Raw genomic sequence first — 17,304 nt, forward strand, 5'->3', positions numbered from 1 at the left:
GTACTTGGCTACAGAGAACTTGACCACCTCTTCCAGGGACTCACGGACTTTCCCCCCTAAGACCAGATCATCCCCAGTGGCGGGTAAGATGACTCCAAGGGGTGAGGGTGGAGAGAGTGAGAGGATGGGAGTTCTACCTAAGGTCTGGCGGGAGCAGCCCAGGAAGCCCATGCTGCAAGAGGCAGCGAAAAAGATTATTTGCTACCGCTGTCGGCAAGAGGGACATATTGCAGCCAATTGCCCAGTTGTGGATGAGCCTATGCAATGTGACTTTATAAGGGAGAGACGTCAGTCGCTGTTTGCGACAGTTGCATGCACTGCCATTCGGGGACCTGAGAAACATTTATGTAAAATGTGTATTAATGGTAGACATGTTGATGTGTTGCTAGATTCAGGTAGCCTGGTAACATTGATAAAAGCTGAATTAGTTACTACAGAGGTCTCTGGGAAGAACAGGGTGGCTGTTATTTGTGTGCATGGGGACACCCGAGAGTATCCTGTAACTTCAGTGTTTTTTGAGACCCCCAAAGGTAACCTCTCTCATCAGGTGGGGTTAGTGTCTCAGTTACCACATGATGCTATTGTGGGAAGGGATTTTCCAAAATTCTGGGAACTCTGGGATTGTCCTGAGGCCCCCATTGGTGCCCCTATAAACCAGGAAGATGACCAGAATTCCTCTGGGAGTGGTGAGGACTCTCCTGAATTTCCCTTGTCGGTATTGGCGGGGGAAACTCGAGAAACTGGGGAGGAGCCAACATCCTCAGATGAAAACATGCCGTCTGTGGAGTTTTCGGATCTTGAGGTTCACAGGGAAAATTTTGCCACAGAACAGTTAAAAGACCCCACCCTAATAAAGGCACGGGAAAATGTGGTGAAAATAGATGGCGAGTTAGTGAACCCAGATAAGACTTGCCCTTATCCTTACTTCACTATGGAAAGGGACCTGCTATATCGAGTGGCTCAAAGGGCAGAAGAAACCATTGAGCAACTTGTAGTGCCCAAACCTTACAGGAAGTTGGTGTTAGAATTGGCTCATGGACACATTCTGGGAGGTCATCTGGGGACAGAGAAAACCAGAGAGAGGGTATTGCAGAGATTCTATTGGCCTGGGGTCATGAAGGAAATAGAAAAGTATTGTTCCTCCTGCCCTGTGTGTCAGAAGTCGGCACCTATGCCACATTTCCGTAACCCACTGGTACCTCTTCCTATCATTGAGGTCCCCTTTGAGAGGATCGCAATGGATTTGGTAGGTCCGATAATGAAGTCTGCTAGGGGGCATCAGTACATTTTGGTTATATTGGACTATGCCACCCGTTATCCGGAAGCAATTCCTCTCCGAAATACCTCGGCCAAAACCATAGCCAAAGAGCTATCCCTTGTTTTTAGCCGCGTGGGTATTTGTAAGGAACTGCTTACGGACCAAGGTACACCCTTTATGTCCCGGGTTATGAAAGAATTATGCAAGTTGTACAAAGTGAAGCAATTGCGTACATCTGTGTATCACCCCCAAACAGATGGGTTGGTTGAAAGATTCAACAAAACCCTAAAACAAATGTTAAAGAAGGTGGTGGATAGAGATGGAAAGAATTGGGATTGTCTAATACCCTATCTGATGTTTGCCATTAGGGAGGTACCCCAATCCTCTACGGGTTTCTCACCCTTCGAGTTGCTCTATGGGAGACACCCAAGAGGGCTGCTGGATATCGCCAAGGAAACTTGGGAAAATGAGAGTTCTCCTCACAGGAGTGTGATTGAGCATGTCGCCCTGATGCAAGAGAGAATTGCACAGGTAATGCCAATTGTAAAGGAACATTTAACCCAAGCGCAGTTAGCACAGCAGAGAGTGTACAACCGTGGGGCCAAGACACATACTTTTTCCCCGGGGGATAGGGTCTTGGTGCTAGTCCCTACGGTTGAAAGCAAATTTCTGGCCAAATGGCAAGGTCCATATGAAGTAATTGAAAAAATTAGTGAGGTGAACTACAGGGTTAGACAGCCAGGAAGGCGAAAGCCGGAGCAGATCTATCACGTCAATCTGCTGAAAGCCTGGAGGGATAGGGAATCCCTAGTCGCAGAGACTTTGTCACAAGTACAGCCTGATTGCTTAGTTCCTGAGGTTGGAATAGCAGACACCTTATCGAAACCCCAACAACAGGAGGTTAAAGAGTTTGTACTTCGTAACAAAGAGATTTTCTCTGGGCTTCCGGGACAAACATCTGGCGTAGAGCATGACATTATCACCCCGCCAGGAGAAAGGGTAAAACTAAAACCTTATAGAATACCAGAGGCCCGACGGGAGGCAATACGTGGGGAGGTTCAAAGGATGCTGGAATTGGGTGTGATAGAGGAGTCCCAGAGTGACTGGTCCAGTCCTATTGTACTAGTGCCCAAACCTGATGGGAGCTGGCGGTTTTGTAACGATTTTAAACAATTAAATAAAGTTACAAAATTTGACACCTACCCCATGCCACGTATAGATGAGTTGGTTGACCGGCTGGGAACAGCCCGATATATGACAACTCTTGATCTCACCAAAGGGTATTGGCAAATTCCCCTGGCCGAGTCGGCCAAGGAGAAAACTGCGTTTGTAACCCCAGATGGGGCATTCCAATATAAGAGAATGCCGTTTGGGTTACAGAATGCACCGGCAACATTCCAGCGGAAAATGGATAAGATTCTGAGGCCCCATCATAAATATGCTGCAGCTTACCTGGATGATGTGATTATCCATAGCACAGACTGGGTCTCACATTTGCCAAAAGTACAAGCAGTCCTAGACTCTATCCGGGAAGCTGGGTTTACGGCCAATCCAAAGAAGTGTACCATTGGACAGGAGGAGGCCAAATATCTTGGGTACACTATTGGGAGGGGGGTGATAAAACCCCAAGTCAATAAAGTCGAGGCCATACAGAGTTGGCCACGTCCCAACAGCAAGAAACAGGTACGAGCCTTTCTGGGAATCGCTGGCTATTATCGACGATTCATTCCCCATTTTGCTTCTCAGGCTGTGCCCCTCACCAACCTGACAAAAGGGAAAGAGTCGGTTATGGTTAAATGGTCCCCAGAGGCTGAGGAAGCATTTCAGTCCTTAAAAACAGCCTTATGTAGCCAGCCAGTGTTGTATTCACCAGACTTCTCTAAGGACTTTGTTGTACAAACTGATGCATCAGACGTTGGGTTAGGAGCAGTGTTATCCCAGGTCTGGAACGGGGAAGAGCACCCAGTCATTTACCTCAGCAGGAAGTTAAAGTCCCATGAGGTAAATTACTCCACGATTGAGAAGGAATGTTTAGCAGTGAAGTGGGCTCTAGATTCCCTTCGGTACTATCTGCTAGGTAGGCACTTTGACCTGGTGACTGGTCACGCTCCTTTAAAGTGGATGGCTCAAAACAAGGAGACCAATAGAAGGGTAAATAGGTGGTTCCTGGCCCTACAGGAATTTAACTTTACAGTTAAGCATCGCCCTGGTGTTAAAATGGGGAATGTGGATGCTTTGTCTCGGATACATGCGTGTCTAGCTGCTTGTGTTACAACCCCAAGGTTGAAACAAGAGGGGGGGGGGGGTATGTGGCAGCACGCAGGTAAAATCACCTGGTTGTATTCAGGATGGGAAATATGTGTGTCCTAGATTCAGGCTTTATGCAGACTTTTACAATTAGAGGGGAAGAGTTAATGAGCCCAGCTGTAGTAAGTGGGCTCATTAAGACCTCTACAAAAAACCCCAGCATGCATTGGGAGATGCTCCATCCTGGAACCAGTTTTGTGTGTATAGACTGGGGAGTCTGAGATCTGTTCTGTGCGGTGAGTTAACGCCTGTGTGGCAAACCCCTACAATAGAGACAGGGACTGGGGCAGCACAAGGCTGCACCCAGTTGTTAGACAGGGAGTCTACGTGTGTAGTTAGAGGTCAAGCTGACCAGGATTTATTTTCTTGTTTTATTTTGTTTGGCTGTTATATGTATCACTGCATGTAGCCTAAATAAACCGGATCTTTTGTTTTTTGCACCTACACCGCTGTCTGCTGTGCCTGACTTTGTGTTGTGAACCCATCCAGGGGGTCACACACACCCGCTACCGAGCGAACCCCCTCACAATATATATATATATATATATATATACAAAATATACTCAAAAATATTTAGTGCACACAAGCACAATATAATACCCATAGTATTATTATTTTTTTTTGTAAAATCTGAAAGCCAAGGTAGTGTTGAATAAGTAAACAACATATATCCCAAGCCTCAAAATTGTTCATGTCCATAATAGGGTACCCAAGATCTGTCCATAGGCAAAAAGTCCTTTTAGCACATCAATTTGGAGTGTACAGTGAATGTCATCCCTAGAATTAATGCTTTCACATTGGTGTGTGGCAATACCTAATATGCTTATAACAATTTTAGTTTTATCGGGCATGTGCTTCTAAAAAAGTATGTTTGCATTTTTGGGTGTTTTTTTATTTTATTTTACATTTGATCTTACTTTTTTGTAATGTTTCTTTATCGCTATCACAGGAGGGCCTGATAAGCCCCTAATGTGATATAATATTGCAAGTGACAGGTTCTCTTTAAGGTAACATCAGTTGGCAATTCGCCAAACAAGCTGCTGATTAGGCCTGTGCTTTCAACTCACACTGGATTAAATTACCATTGTAGATCCAGTTCACTACTGGTTTGTTCACTTAGCTGCCAGTCAATCCCTGATGAAGGGGGCACAAAGACCCCCTAAATGCATTGGATATTTCTTTATCTGTACCCCTAACCTTTAATGGAATAAAGTTGTATCTGGACCTCTTAGCAGTGGCGTGGTGTGGCATGGCTTGGCGCTTAAATTATAACCCTTCTTACGTTACACTACAAGCTAAGGAGACCAACATTAATACCATAGGATAATACCAGTAAAATAAATTTACGGGTCTAGCACTATCTCTCCACTTTCCTCAACAATTAGACCTTTAATGCCATCTCTTTACAACGTTGAAGCTTACCAAAGGACAGACTACATCATAATGTGAAGTATTAGGAAAGAAAAATTAGGAGGAGGGACCACTGGAAGGAACCCTCTGTGTTGGACGTGTCCGGTACCACATTCTATGACAAAAATTGCACAACAATCCCTAGTAACTAGAGGGCTTTAATGCTACCACTTGAGTAAAATAGCAAAGAAAAATTTAAATTGTATAAAATAAAAAATAAAAACAGCCAGGTGATGGGTAGCTTGCTGTGACTTCAAAAAAACATGATTTAAAATTTTGTACAAGTAACATTTTTTTTTTTTGCTCTTTTACTTATGTGGTACAGTTAAAGTCCTCTATTTAGTTTCTAGGGATTTTCATACATAATGATGTGACAGCTGCCCAAAACACTTCTACTACATAGCTGGCATTCCGGAATAAAAATGTAAACTAGCTCCCTACTGTCATAGTAGCTAGCGTACATGCTGGTGCTACTGCTATGTAATAGTTAGGTCAGCAGGAACAAAGGGTTAAACGTCAAGCCAATCTAAACCCAAAAGCAAAAATGTAATACTTTGGTGTTTACCAGTCCCTAGGTATGGTGGCTACAATAGTTTTCTTTTTTCAAGCTATTTTTCCTTTATTTTTTTCTGGAGATTCTGCCAGTTACTTAACCACTTAAGCCCCGGATCATTTGGCTTGCCAAAGACCAGAGCACTTTTTGCAATTCGGCACTGCATCGCTTTAACTTCAACTGCGCAGTCGTGCGACGTGGCTCCCAAACACAATTGCTGTCATTTTTTTCCCACAAATAGAATGTTCGTTTGGTGGTATTTGATCACCTCTGCGGTTTTAAGTTTTTGCGCTATAAGCAAAAAAGTAGCAACAATTTTGAAAAACAACGCATTATTTTTTACTTTTTGCTATAATAAATATCCCCCAAAAATATATATAAAAAAAATGTTTTTCCTTAGTCTAGGCCGATATGTATTCTTCTACATATTTTTGATAAAACAAAAAATCGCAATAAGTGTTTATTGATTGGTTTGCACAAAAGTTATAGCGTTTACAAAATAGGGGATAGTTTTATGGCCTTTTTATTAATATTTTTTTTAATAGTAATGGTGGCGATCAGAGATTTTTGTCGTGATTGTGAAATTATGGCAGACAGAGCGGACACTTTTGACATGATTTTGGGACCATTCACATTTATACAGCAATCAGTGCTATACAAATGCACTGATTCCTGTGTAAATGACACTGGCAGGGAAGGGGTTAACCACTAGGTGGCAGTGTAGGGGTTAAGTGTGTCCTAAGGGCGTATTGCTAACTGTGGTGGGCGTTGCTGTGTTTTACAGATCACTGATCTCTGCTCCAATCACAGGGAGCTGTGATCAGTGAAAGTGTCACTAGGCAGAACGGGGAGATGCTTGTTTACATTAGCATTCCCCCGTTCTTCCTCTCCATGAGACGATTGTGGGTATCCCCGCAGACATCGAGTCCGCGGGACCCACGATCACGCTCGCGAAGCTCCCGGCTCACGTGCATCTGATTTGCCTCCGGGGGAGGAGTACATGACAGACTGACAGTGCACTTTCTTCTGAATGGCCTGGAAGGGAGGGCGTGGATTAGCTAAAGTGGTGTCACTGGACATGAGACTCACAGTTGTTTAGCTCTGCCTCCTCCCAGGCAATGCTGCAATAAAAATTAGGAATGGGGATCATGTGACCTAGGTGAAAAAAAAAAGGTGGAGAGAACATTATTTTTTAAAGCCCTCTATATATACAGTATACATGTGGTTGTTTGTGTGCCGTACCTACCTATGTAGGGGTTAGATATCTGGGTTTATTATCACTTTAACAGACCAAAAGGGAGCAAATAAGAGAAGTTTATTGTTAGTGTTTACATCCATTTTTACATTTCACCCAAACCATAATAGGGCACATCCTAGGCCTGGGCATACCCTAATGATGTGTGGTGCCGATTCCCCCTCCTGCCTGGGCTCCACACCCAACCGCAGTCCTCTCCCCCTGGCTGCTGTGGGGGATGTTTCAGGATGGAGAGTGTGAAAAGAAGCTAATCAACATGTAATTTACCGGCCCCTTCCTTTTTTAAATGAACACAGTGGACACACTCACTCACTGTGTCCATTCATAACTGAAGCATAGTAAACTGTGTGTATTATGCTTCCATTTGTGAATGAACAGGAAGCCAACTCAGCACAGAGCACTGCCCATTCATTCACTGTCCAGTGCAGCTGAGGCTGCAGAGAAAATCATGTGTGTTGGAGCTTTGGGGTGCACACCCTAATGAAATAGGCTGCACACACCTATGCACATTACCAAATCCAGTTATTATTTCAACTACAAGGTACTTTCTTCTTGTCGTGAATAAAAGATGTCTATTCTCAGATACCATCCAAGATCACATGATCTCTGGTTACCTTACCAATCATTACCATAAAGAGTGCATTGTATATAAATAGCAACGTGATAATTTTTAATAAGGCTGTCTCCATATACGTCAATAACTGCCATCTATACACAGAACAATACATTAAAATGCATTGATGAGGGTCAAGAATCATAACAATAATGACATACTAACTGGCTTCAACCGCTCATTTCATTTCTCTGTGTTGACAACAGCATTAATACACATATCTACTTATCTAGTAAACAATTCTTAAGAATGACTGTTGGTGAATTCAGGAATAAAAGCTACATTCTTCAAATAGCTCATCTATACCGACAGAACTCATCTACATTCAGTTTTTTTATTTGATGGGTATTCCGTATTTGTGCAGCATCCTCTTATTGATGACTTGTTAGATAGATGCACTTATGTCTTTGTTTTTTCAATGTTTCCCAATACTAAAGGGGTTGTAAAGGTTCGTTTTTTATTTTCTAAATAGGTTCCTTTAAGCTAGTGCATTATTGGTTCACTTACCTTTTCCTTCGATTTCCCGTCTAAATGTTTTTTTTCTTTGTCTGAATTTCTCACTTCCTGTTCCTCCTCAGTAAACTCGGATTATGGTGTGAAGTTTACTGAGGAGAAACAGGAAGTGAGAAATTCAGACAAAGAAAAAAAACATTTAGAAGGGAAATTGAAGGAAAAGGTAAGTGAACCAACAATGCACTGGCTTAAAGGAACCTATTTAGAAAATAAAAATAAAAGCTTTACAACCCCTTTAAGGATATGGGCCCTGTGATTAGTATAGTATGCTACCTACATATGTTTTTACATTGTTTTCAGATGTATTGTCTTGTGCTATGTACATATAGATAGAGATTCATAATACAATTCTATATTGTTACGATTATACATAAGAGAAGCTTTTTTATTCGTTGTCCCGCAATATCTTCCTTTTTTTTTCTATTCATGATTCATTATTGAAGATTTAGTAATGTATTTAAATAAGTGTTTGCTGGCATATACACCTACACCTGGGATGCAGAGTATATATGTAGTAATTTTTTGTTTACATTAAACTGATAAATGTCACAGCCATATATAAAAATATTTTAAAGAATACATGTCTCCTTTAAAGCGAAGTTCCACCCATATTTTCATCTTTGCTTTAATCACTACAATCCCACAAGTTGAACAAAAATTGACTTTTTGTTTTTTTCAAGCTCTGTGTACCTTGTTGCTAGGGTGTCTCCTATTTTCTTCCTCTTTCGGTGCTGCAGCGAGGTATGTCATATCCTGCGACGCAACTGTTCCTGGAAGATGTGCGTCATCAGTGGGCATCGCCGTCTGTTAGCATTGCGTTATTTCCAAACAGGAAATGACGTGATGCAAGGCGGATCTAAGCGCCATTTTTGAAAAGACTACATTACTTCAGCTGCTTACATTTGGTTGCCATAACAACAGGATGGGACCTTCCTACGATGCCGCCATTGTGATGGCAACCAGAGACACAATCGTGCGCGGCGGATTGTGTCTTATGCACACGTATGAGATCCAGAGGTACATGCTGGGTAACCAGCAGCACCAATTCCTGGAAGAAAACACTTGCGGGCTTCACATGCCTACAACTTATGCCCCGTACACACAAGCGGAAATTTTGCCAGCAAAAGTCGGAATGTGAGCTTTTGGTCAGAAATTCCAACCATGTGTATGCTCCATCGGACTTTTGCTGGAGGAATTTCCGCTAGGCAAAAGATTGAGAACAGGTTTTCTATTTTTCGGTCGGAAAATGCGTTCATCTGTATGCAATTCCGACGCGCAAAAAGCCACTCATGCTCAGAAACAATTCGATGCATGCTCGGAAGCATCGAACTTAATTTTTTGGCTCGTCATCATAGTGTTGTACGTCACCGCGTTCCTAAGGGTCGAAAGTTCAGAGAACTTTTGTGTGGCCGTGTATATGCAAGCCAAGCTTGAGTGGAATTCCATCAGAAAAATCTTGGATGGTTTTTCCGACGGAATTCCGCTCAAGCTTGGCTTGTATATTATAATTATTCTCATGTGTACGGGGCATAAGATGGGAGCGCGGTGCATGCAGAATATAAAGGTTCGTTTTTTGAAAAAAATATGCTATAATACAGCGTCCTGTCATATATTGAGCTTTTGTAACATTAAGTTAGATGAACATCTAGAGCAGTGATTAGTGAACCTTCGCACCCCAGATGTTTTGGAACTACATTTCCCATGATGCTCATGCATGCTGCAGTGTAGCTGTGCATCATGGGAAATGTAGTTCCAAAACATCTGGGGTGCCAAGGTTTGCCATCACTGATCTAGGGTGTCTTTAAAAAAAATAATTACTGCTGGAACTTAGCTTTGTGGCACCCAGAAATACCTGTATGTAATGAAGCTGCCAAAACTGGTAATTTTTGTCAATCGTATGCACATAGCTACAGATGGTGCCATTCACTGTTTGCTAATGTCCCCCCTTTTTATCAGTTTTCCTATTAAGGTTAAATAAGTTAGTAACAAAAATTTTGAATCAGAGGAAAATCTACCCAAATTTTTATAATAAAAAAATAAAAAATAATAAATATATAAATAAATATATATATATATATATATATATATATATATATATATATATATATATATATATATATATATATATATATATATATATATATATGTTTTTTTTAAATCAGAGTTCTTCTTGATGTTAAAACTATTGACGTCTTTTCTTCCCCCGCATCATGTGTTTATGTGGGATTTAGTAACGCTTGGATTAAAGGTAGACGGTGTACAGATAAACGTGTTTATCCTTTCACAGACACAAAAGCAGGAAACACCTACGAACAATGTTCTATAGAAGGAAGTCAGATTTACACTACTAAAAATATCCAGACATTAAAAATAAATAATATTACCTTAAATATTACTAGATTTTCAAGGGAGATTTTTAGGGGATTTACAAAGTTATATTTTTTAAGGGTTGAAATAATTATTAACAATAGTTTAAAGTGTATCTAAAGTATTTTTTTTTTAAATTTTGGATCAGATAGGGAAAGGTTTGGCGGTTTAGGGTGTCAGTTGTTTTTTTTCTTTTGCTGTCTGTGTCCCATTGGCTAGATTTTCCTTCAGTCCCTGTCCCATGGACACCATGAGAAGTTGATGGCAAGTTGTTGCCAGGAACCGGATTGCTACTGTGCCATGGGCTTTACACATTTTACTTTTTTCTGTGGTCTGTGTCCTCATCTAGAACTTTTTCTGCACCGCAGGAAGTAACTGGAACAGGCAGTAAGTAAAAGTCTCTCCAAAATTAGAGGATGTTTTATCTCTGAGGCCGCGTACACACGGGCGGACTGTTCGCCCAACTTTGTCCGCTGAACAGTGTTTCAGCGGACAGTCCGCTCGTGTGTGGGCTTTCAGCGGACAGTTTCAGCGGACAGTCTGACGAACAAAGTTTTTCGGAATTTCCGTAAAACTGTCCGCTGAAACTTGGTTTCAGCGAACAGTCCCCTCGTGTGTAGGCTTGTTCGTCAAACTAAGTTCCGCGCATGCTCAGAAAGGATTTACACGCCGAAAGTTATAATGCAGTGTATAGGACGTCGTATTTTTCGTCCCGTCGTACGTGCCGTTCACGTCATCGCGCACGGTTTCAGCAAACTGTTCGTACGTCGTGTGTGGCCATGTCCGTCCATGCTAATTTTGAGCGGACTGTTTGCCGAAACTGTTTGACGGACAAAGTTGGGCGAACAGTCCCCGCGTGTGTACGCGGCCTGACAGTTGCCACTGACACACGCGGTTTGTTGACAACTTTAAATTGTGGATTCCAATGGTCACTAGGACAAATAGAGAGGAGTACACAGCGCAAGTAAAGAAGATAAGGGTTTCAACACTTTCAAACTCCATCCAAAATGTGAATAACAATTTTGCCTTTAGATATGCTTTAAATGTAAATGGCTAATGTTTTCACAAATAAAATCTCTCCTTTTAATAAAGAATCTGAGAACTAGGACATAACTAGGTGTGACGATGGCTTAACTACTTTTGGGTCCATGATGTCAGGAACCCAACCACAACTAGGGACCCCGTTCATTAGCTTGCTATGTGGTGGTCACATTATATTCTGTATATATTTCTTATGCCCATTTTTCATTGCAGTAATTTGCCATTTGAGATTTGGAACACATCAAATGGAACCACATTTTTTAAACCACTAAAAAAGATCTTCAGAGGTTGTTGTTCAGGAAAGGACTCAGCTGTGGAATGTTACGCTCTTGGCCATTATATATAGTATATGTTGGCCTTGTGGTTGCATGGGTTTCCTCCAAGTACTCTGGTTTCCTCACCCAGTCCAAAGATTTGCTGTTATGACGTGTACACACAAATGGACTTTGACGGACTTGGTCCCGCAAACAATCTGACGGACTTTGCAGCTGAGGTCCGCCAGACCTTCAAACAAACGGACTTGGCCACACACGATCACTCCAAAAGTCAGACGGATTCGAACGTGTTGACGTAGAATAAGGAATTTCATAGTCAGTACCCAATAGCTGCCCTAATGTCGGTTTTAGTCTGTTGGACTAGCACACAGACAAACGGATTTCCACTAAAAGCCGAGTCCAACAGACAAGTTTGAAGCCAGTCTTATTTCTAGGTCCGCCGGACTTTTGGGAAGAAAAAGTCCGCTGGAGCCCACACACGATCGAATTATCCGACGGACTCTGGTCCGCCGGAAAGTCCGATCGTGTGTACGCGGCATTAGGTTAACTGTCTAAACTGCCCTAGTATGTGATTACAAATTGGCTATGCATATGTGTTATCACATTATGCATGCTAGTCTCAAGTGAGCAATTAGGAATAGTGGAAGAAAGACCTTATGATGTAAAAATAAATGTAAAATTCACCAATAATTCTGTGGAAAGAGGTTTTCAAGCTCATCAGACATGGTGCCCAGAGAGATGACCCTTAGAATCACCGAGAGTTTAATTTGACTAAACGGATATATACTGTGATTGCATACATTAAGGGTGTTGAATATAATCAGAGCATTGGAGCATCGCGATTCAGACATTCACAATGCAAGTCGGCCAAATCGATATCTGGTGACGTCATCCGTCGCTCCATGCAGTGTTCTGCTTCTCCAGGAGAAACAGAGGCAGAGCCTGCATGGTGGATAAAGCCCCCTTCACTGCAGCAGAAGGTCAGCTGATGAGCTGACAGCCAGTACAGTGCAGGGGGAGGAGCTCAAGAAGACCCAATACCAGGAGAGACTTCACTGGAGGCACCGGAAGGAGAAAACACACCGAGCAGTATGGAGGAGGGGGAATCGACTGACACTGAGAGTAGGTGAGTACCAGTGTCACTGATCCCATCCCTCCACTACCATCAACCCTCTGCCTGATTCCATCTATCCCTCTGCCACTGATCCCACCACCCTTCTGCCTGATCCCATCTATCCCTCTGCCTGATCCCACCACCCCTCTGCCTGATCCCATCTATCCCTCTGCCTCTGATCCCATCCATCCCTCTGCCTGTTCCCATCCATCCCTCTGTCACTGATCCCACCATCCCGCTGCCTGATCCCACTATCCCGCTGCCTGATCCCAGCCATTCCGCTGCCTGATCCCAGCCATCCCTCTGCCCCTGATCCCACCATCCCGCTGCCTAATCCCATTCATCTCTCTGCCACTAATCCCACTATCCCTCTGCCACTAATCCCATCCATCCCTCTGCCACTGACCCCACCATCTCTCTGCCTGATCCCAGCAATCCCTCTGCCACTGATCCCATCCACACCTCTGCCTGATTCCAGCCATCCCTCTGCCTCTGATCCCAGCCATCCCTCTGCCTCTGATCCCAGCCACCCCTCTGCCTCTGATCCTATCCATCCCTCTGCCTCTGATCCTATCCATCCCTCTGCCACTGGAGACATTTTTTGTTTTTCTGACTGCTTCAATTTTTTAATAAAAAGGTTTTTAACTATGCGCACATGCACAGTAATTGTGATTCATTGCGGAATCGAATATAAACATAGACAAGATATTCATAATCAGATCAAATAGTGAGACCAGTGAAGATGCGCACCCCTAACATACATACATACATACATACATAGATCATGAAGTACTTCTTTGTTTAAAGCTGAATTCCAGGATCCAGCCCTGGCTCTCTCTCCGTATGCACATCAACAACGCTTTAACGATTTTCAAGTTAACCGCTTGCCGATTGGCTCACGCCGATATATGTCAGCAGAAGGGCACTGACAGGCAGATTAACGTACCTGTACGTTGCCCTTTAAGAAGAGGTTTAAGGGCACACGCACGCCGCGACCTCCATGAGTGTGATCGCCGGTCCCGTGGACTCGATGTCTGCGGGGATACCCGCAATCATCTCACGGAAAAGAAAAATGGGGAAATACTAATGTAAACGAGCATTTCCCCATTCTGCCTAGTGACAGGACACTGATCACAGCTCCCTGCAATCGGGAGCGGTGATCAGTGTCGTGTCACACATAGCCCCCCCACAGTTAGTATCACTCCCTAGGACACACTTAACCCCTACAGCACCACCTAGTGATTAGCCCCTTCACTGTCAGTCACATTTACACAGTAATCAATGCATTTTTAATTGCACTGATCTCTGTATAAATGTGAATGGTCCCAAAATCGCTCCAAAAGTGTCCGATCTGTCCACCATAATGTTGCAGTCACGATTAAAATCGCCGCTGTCACTATTAAAAACAAAATTATTACTAAAAATGCCATAAAACGATCCCCTATTTTGTAGACGCTATAACTTTTGCGCAAACCAATCAATAAACGCTTATTGCGATTTTTTTTAACAAAAATTTGTAGAAGAATACATGTCGGTCTAAACTGAGGAAATTTTTTTATATATATATTTTTTGGGGATATTTATTATAGCAAAAAGTAAAAAATAATGCGTTTTTTTTTCAAAATTGTCGCAATTTTTTTGTTTATAGCGCAAAAAACAACAACGCAGAGGTGATCAAATACCACCAAAAGAAAGCTCTATATGTGGGGAAGAAAGGACGTAAATTTTGTTTGGAAGCCACGTCACACGACCGCGCAATTTTCAGTTAAAGCCACACAGTGCCGAATTGCAAAAAGTGCTCTGGTCTTTGGGCAGCCAAATGGTCCGGGGCTTAAGTGGTTAATGCCTCAGGATATCATCAGGTGCTGCTAAAAATTGTACAGTGCCTGGAATGCAGTGAGGTTGTGGGTATGAATGTGGGCGGTGCTTAATGGCGTTCTTTGCTTCTTAGTTAATGCCCACACAGCTGGCCGACAATCAGTGGCTGAAGGCAAGGTGCTGTGCAGATCATATCCATCCACAGAAGGAAGTGTGATGTCATAACATCACCATTCTCCTTCTCTAAGTACAGAGAGGAGGAAACATGACCAGCAGCCATTCTCCATAAGGGGGTAACAGCTGTGCCTGATTACAGTACACAGAAGCTGCTCTGCACAGGATGAATATGGGACATACGGCTCTATTCACAAAGCTAACATGCCAGAATTAGGATTCTTTTTTTTTTAAATAAGTTATTGTTAGTTGAGTCCAAAGGGATTTGAAATGTCACATGAGTGAGAATAGAGTACCTTATGCTTGTGTAAAGTTTTGTGTATTGGGTCTATAGTCCCCTAAGGTGATTATAAAAGTGAAAAAAGTCAAACTTAAAGTTTCAACCACAAAACAAGAGAAAAGGGGAAAGACGTGAGAGCCCATTGGCCAGGGTGTGAAGAGATTCTCCTGGTTGTCTGCTGATGGGAAAAAGCCATGTGGCTGCTGAATCTGACCTTGTAGCCAAAGTCATACATATAATTCTGCTTCTTTGGCTTTTAGGTTCTTATGAGCCTCCTCATAATCCATTGGCCAGGGTGTGAAGAGATTCTCCTGTCTGACTGCTGGTGGTGGCAGAAAAAAGACCATTTGCTCTGCCAATTGTTGAAGAGCCTCCTTATAATGGTTCTCCATTGGAGTCGGTACTGGTCCATGGTTGTTCAGTGGTAATAGTGAAGACCCGTCCATTGGTTCCACCTTCTGATGCTCACTCTTGTCACTGCAGTCAGTGAAATGAGGCTTCTTCTCTGGCTCTTCCAGTTTATGAGCCTCCTGGTTCTTTGGCAATGATGGTGGAGGTGACAATAAGTCCATTGGTGACATCATCAAACTGTCGCTCATGTATGAAAAACCTGTGAAATACTCCTGCTCCTTTGGTGATAATGGAGCCTCCCGGTCCAGGTAGTTGATACATGAATTCAATGGCATGTTGTTATTTGATGGTTCCTCGCAAATCTATAAAGAGAAAAAATACATTCATTACTGTTTCTAATTGATACAGCGAATGGTAACAAAGTATGGTGAACCCCACCCCCAAGATGCAGGAGATTTCACCAAGCAGGCTTCTTACACACTAGCTCCCTCAAGCGGTTAGATGACATACACAATAATCATCTCCAATACTAAACAGAAATCATGTATGATGTATGATTGTATAGTGATCATAAATTCATAGACAGGTCTGAAAAGTCTGTTAAAACAAATTTCTTAGATGTGGGAAAGCCTGCTGCTGAAAATCTCCCCTCCCCCTCCAATGTGCTTGGACTCCATTATCCGTATACTTACTGGTTCGGATTCAGATGTAATGCGTGGCTTTCTTCCCTCTAACTCTGCCCAGTCGATGGTCTTGAAGAACCGATGGCTCCTGATGTCACTGACTAGATGGTTTCGGCCCTCTTGGTCTTTCCAGAGAAGCTGTAATCAAGAAAATATATGAGAATGAAATATAATGAGACGCTGCAAAGGGCTGGTGCAAGGATTTTTGACACCATAGGCAAAACCTCATTTTGTCTCCCCCTTGGCTCCACCCCTGACTCCAACCCCTGTCCTCCATCCATGTAAACGGCACGTTTGTTAATGAAGCGCCCATCAAATTCAGCCTTACCAGCGTCCATCAAATGCAGCCTCACCAGCGCCCATCTAATGCAGCCTCACCAGCGCCCATCTAATGCAGCCTCACCAGCGCCCATCTAATGCAGCCTCACCAACGCCCATCAAATTCCATCTCACCTGTGCCCATCACATACAGCCTCACCAGTGCCCTTCAAATACAGCCTCACCAGCGCCCTTCAAATACAGCCTCACCAGCGCCCTTCAAATACAGCCTCACCAGCGCCCTTCAAATACAGCCTCACCAGCGCCCATCTATGCCACTTCAACAGAGCCCATCAAATTCCATCAGCGCCCATCATATACAGCCTCGGGGGGTGGGGGCATTTGGCAGATCAGTCAATATAATACATAGACACACGCATTTTAAAATTAATTTTCTATGTCATTGTCTTTACATATACAATCTCATTAACTCAGAGAGAAAGCAACAGTTTTTACTTACCACACCAGTGTCACCAGGTGACAGTCTTGGGCTCAGCAAACTTCCGACAACATGAAGGGTGACTCTGTGATTGCTGCCAGCCTGTTCCTTGCTCGCCCCAACTCTGCTGTCTATGTATACCTGCCTGCTGCTTCTGTTCTTTGTCAGTGCGGGTGCCTCTTCCAGCCAGGCTCCACCTGTCCTGAAGCCCAGAGAGGCACCACGCCATGATTTATCCCATGATGCAACCATCCTCCGTGCACTCTGCTCCAGTGACACGGATAGTGCGGGGGGGGGGGCTGTGCTGCTGGGTACAGGACATAGATACTGTAGAGCAGCGAGCAGCCTTGGTGCTGGACTGTGTGGACACATGTGACATGTCACAGACAGTGTCAGGCAGAGAGCGGAGATGCAGGGGGGGAGGCCTCTGCTGCCTGAGTCACACACATCAGAGAGCGCCCTGGAGGGGGGTTGCTGGACACATCTGTGAAACTGTCTGGAAACACATCAGAGCAGAGAGCCAGATCTGCACGTG

At 43.4% G+C, this 17,304-nt stretch overlaps 2 protein-coding genes across 2 annotated transcripts in view; one reads left to right on the plus strand and one right to left on the minus strand.

The window, feature by feature from the left end:
• Nucleotides 1-17,304, plus strand: part of TMEM278 (transmembrane protein 278) — a 223,010-nt gene that overhangs the window by 82,894 nt on the left and 122,812 nt on the right. The gene's annotated exons all lie outside the window — the stretch shown is intronic.
• LOC143934182 (uncharacterized) lies at nt 14,243-17,092 on the minus strand. Its single transcript, XM_077457574.1, has 3 exons — nt 16,791-17,092; nt 16,022-16,150; nt 14,243-15,691 (listed from the first exon to the last, which is right to left on the minus strand). Exons 1-3 carry the CDS (start codon nt 17,019-17,021, stop codon nt 15,206-15,208), a joined length of 846 nt encoding a protein of 281 aa, XP_077313700.1. The 5' UTR covers nt 17,022-17,092; the 3' UTR covers nt 14,243-15,205.

This window comes from Lithobates pipiens, unplaced genomic scaffold (genome assembly GCF_037356315.1).
Source record: "Lithobates pipiens isolate NorthernLeopardFrog02 unplaced genomic scaffold, aLitPip1_a1.2 Scaffold_27, whole genome shotgun sequence".
Lineage (NCBI taxonomy): Eukaryota > Metazoa > Chordata > Amphibia > Anura > Ranidae > Lithobates > Lithobates pipiens.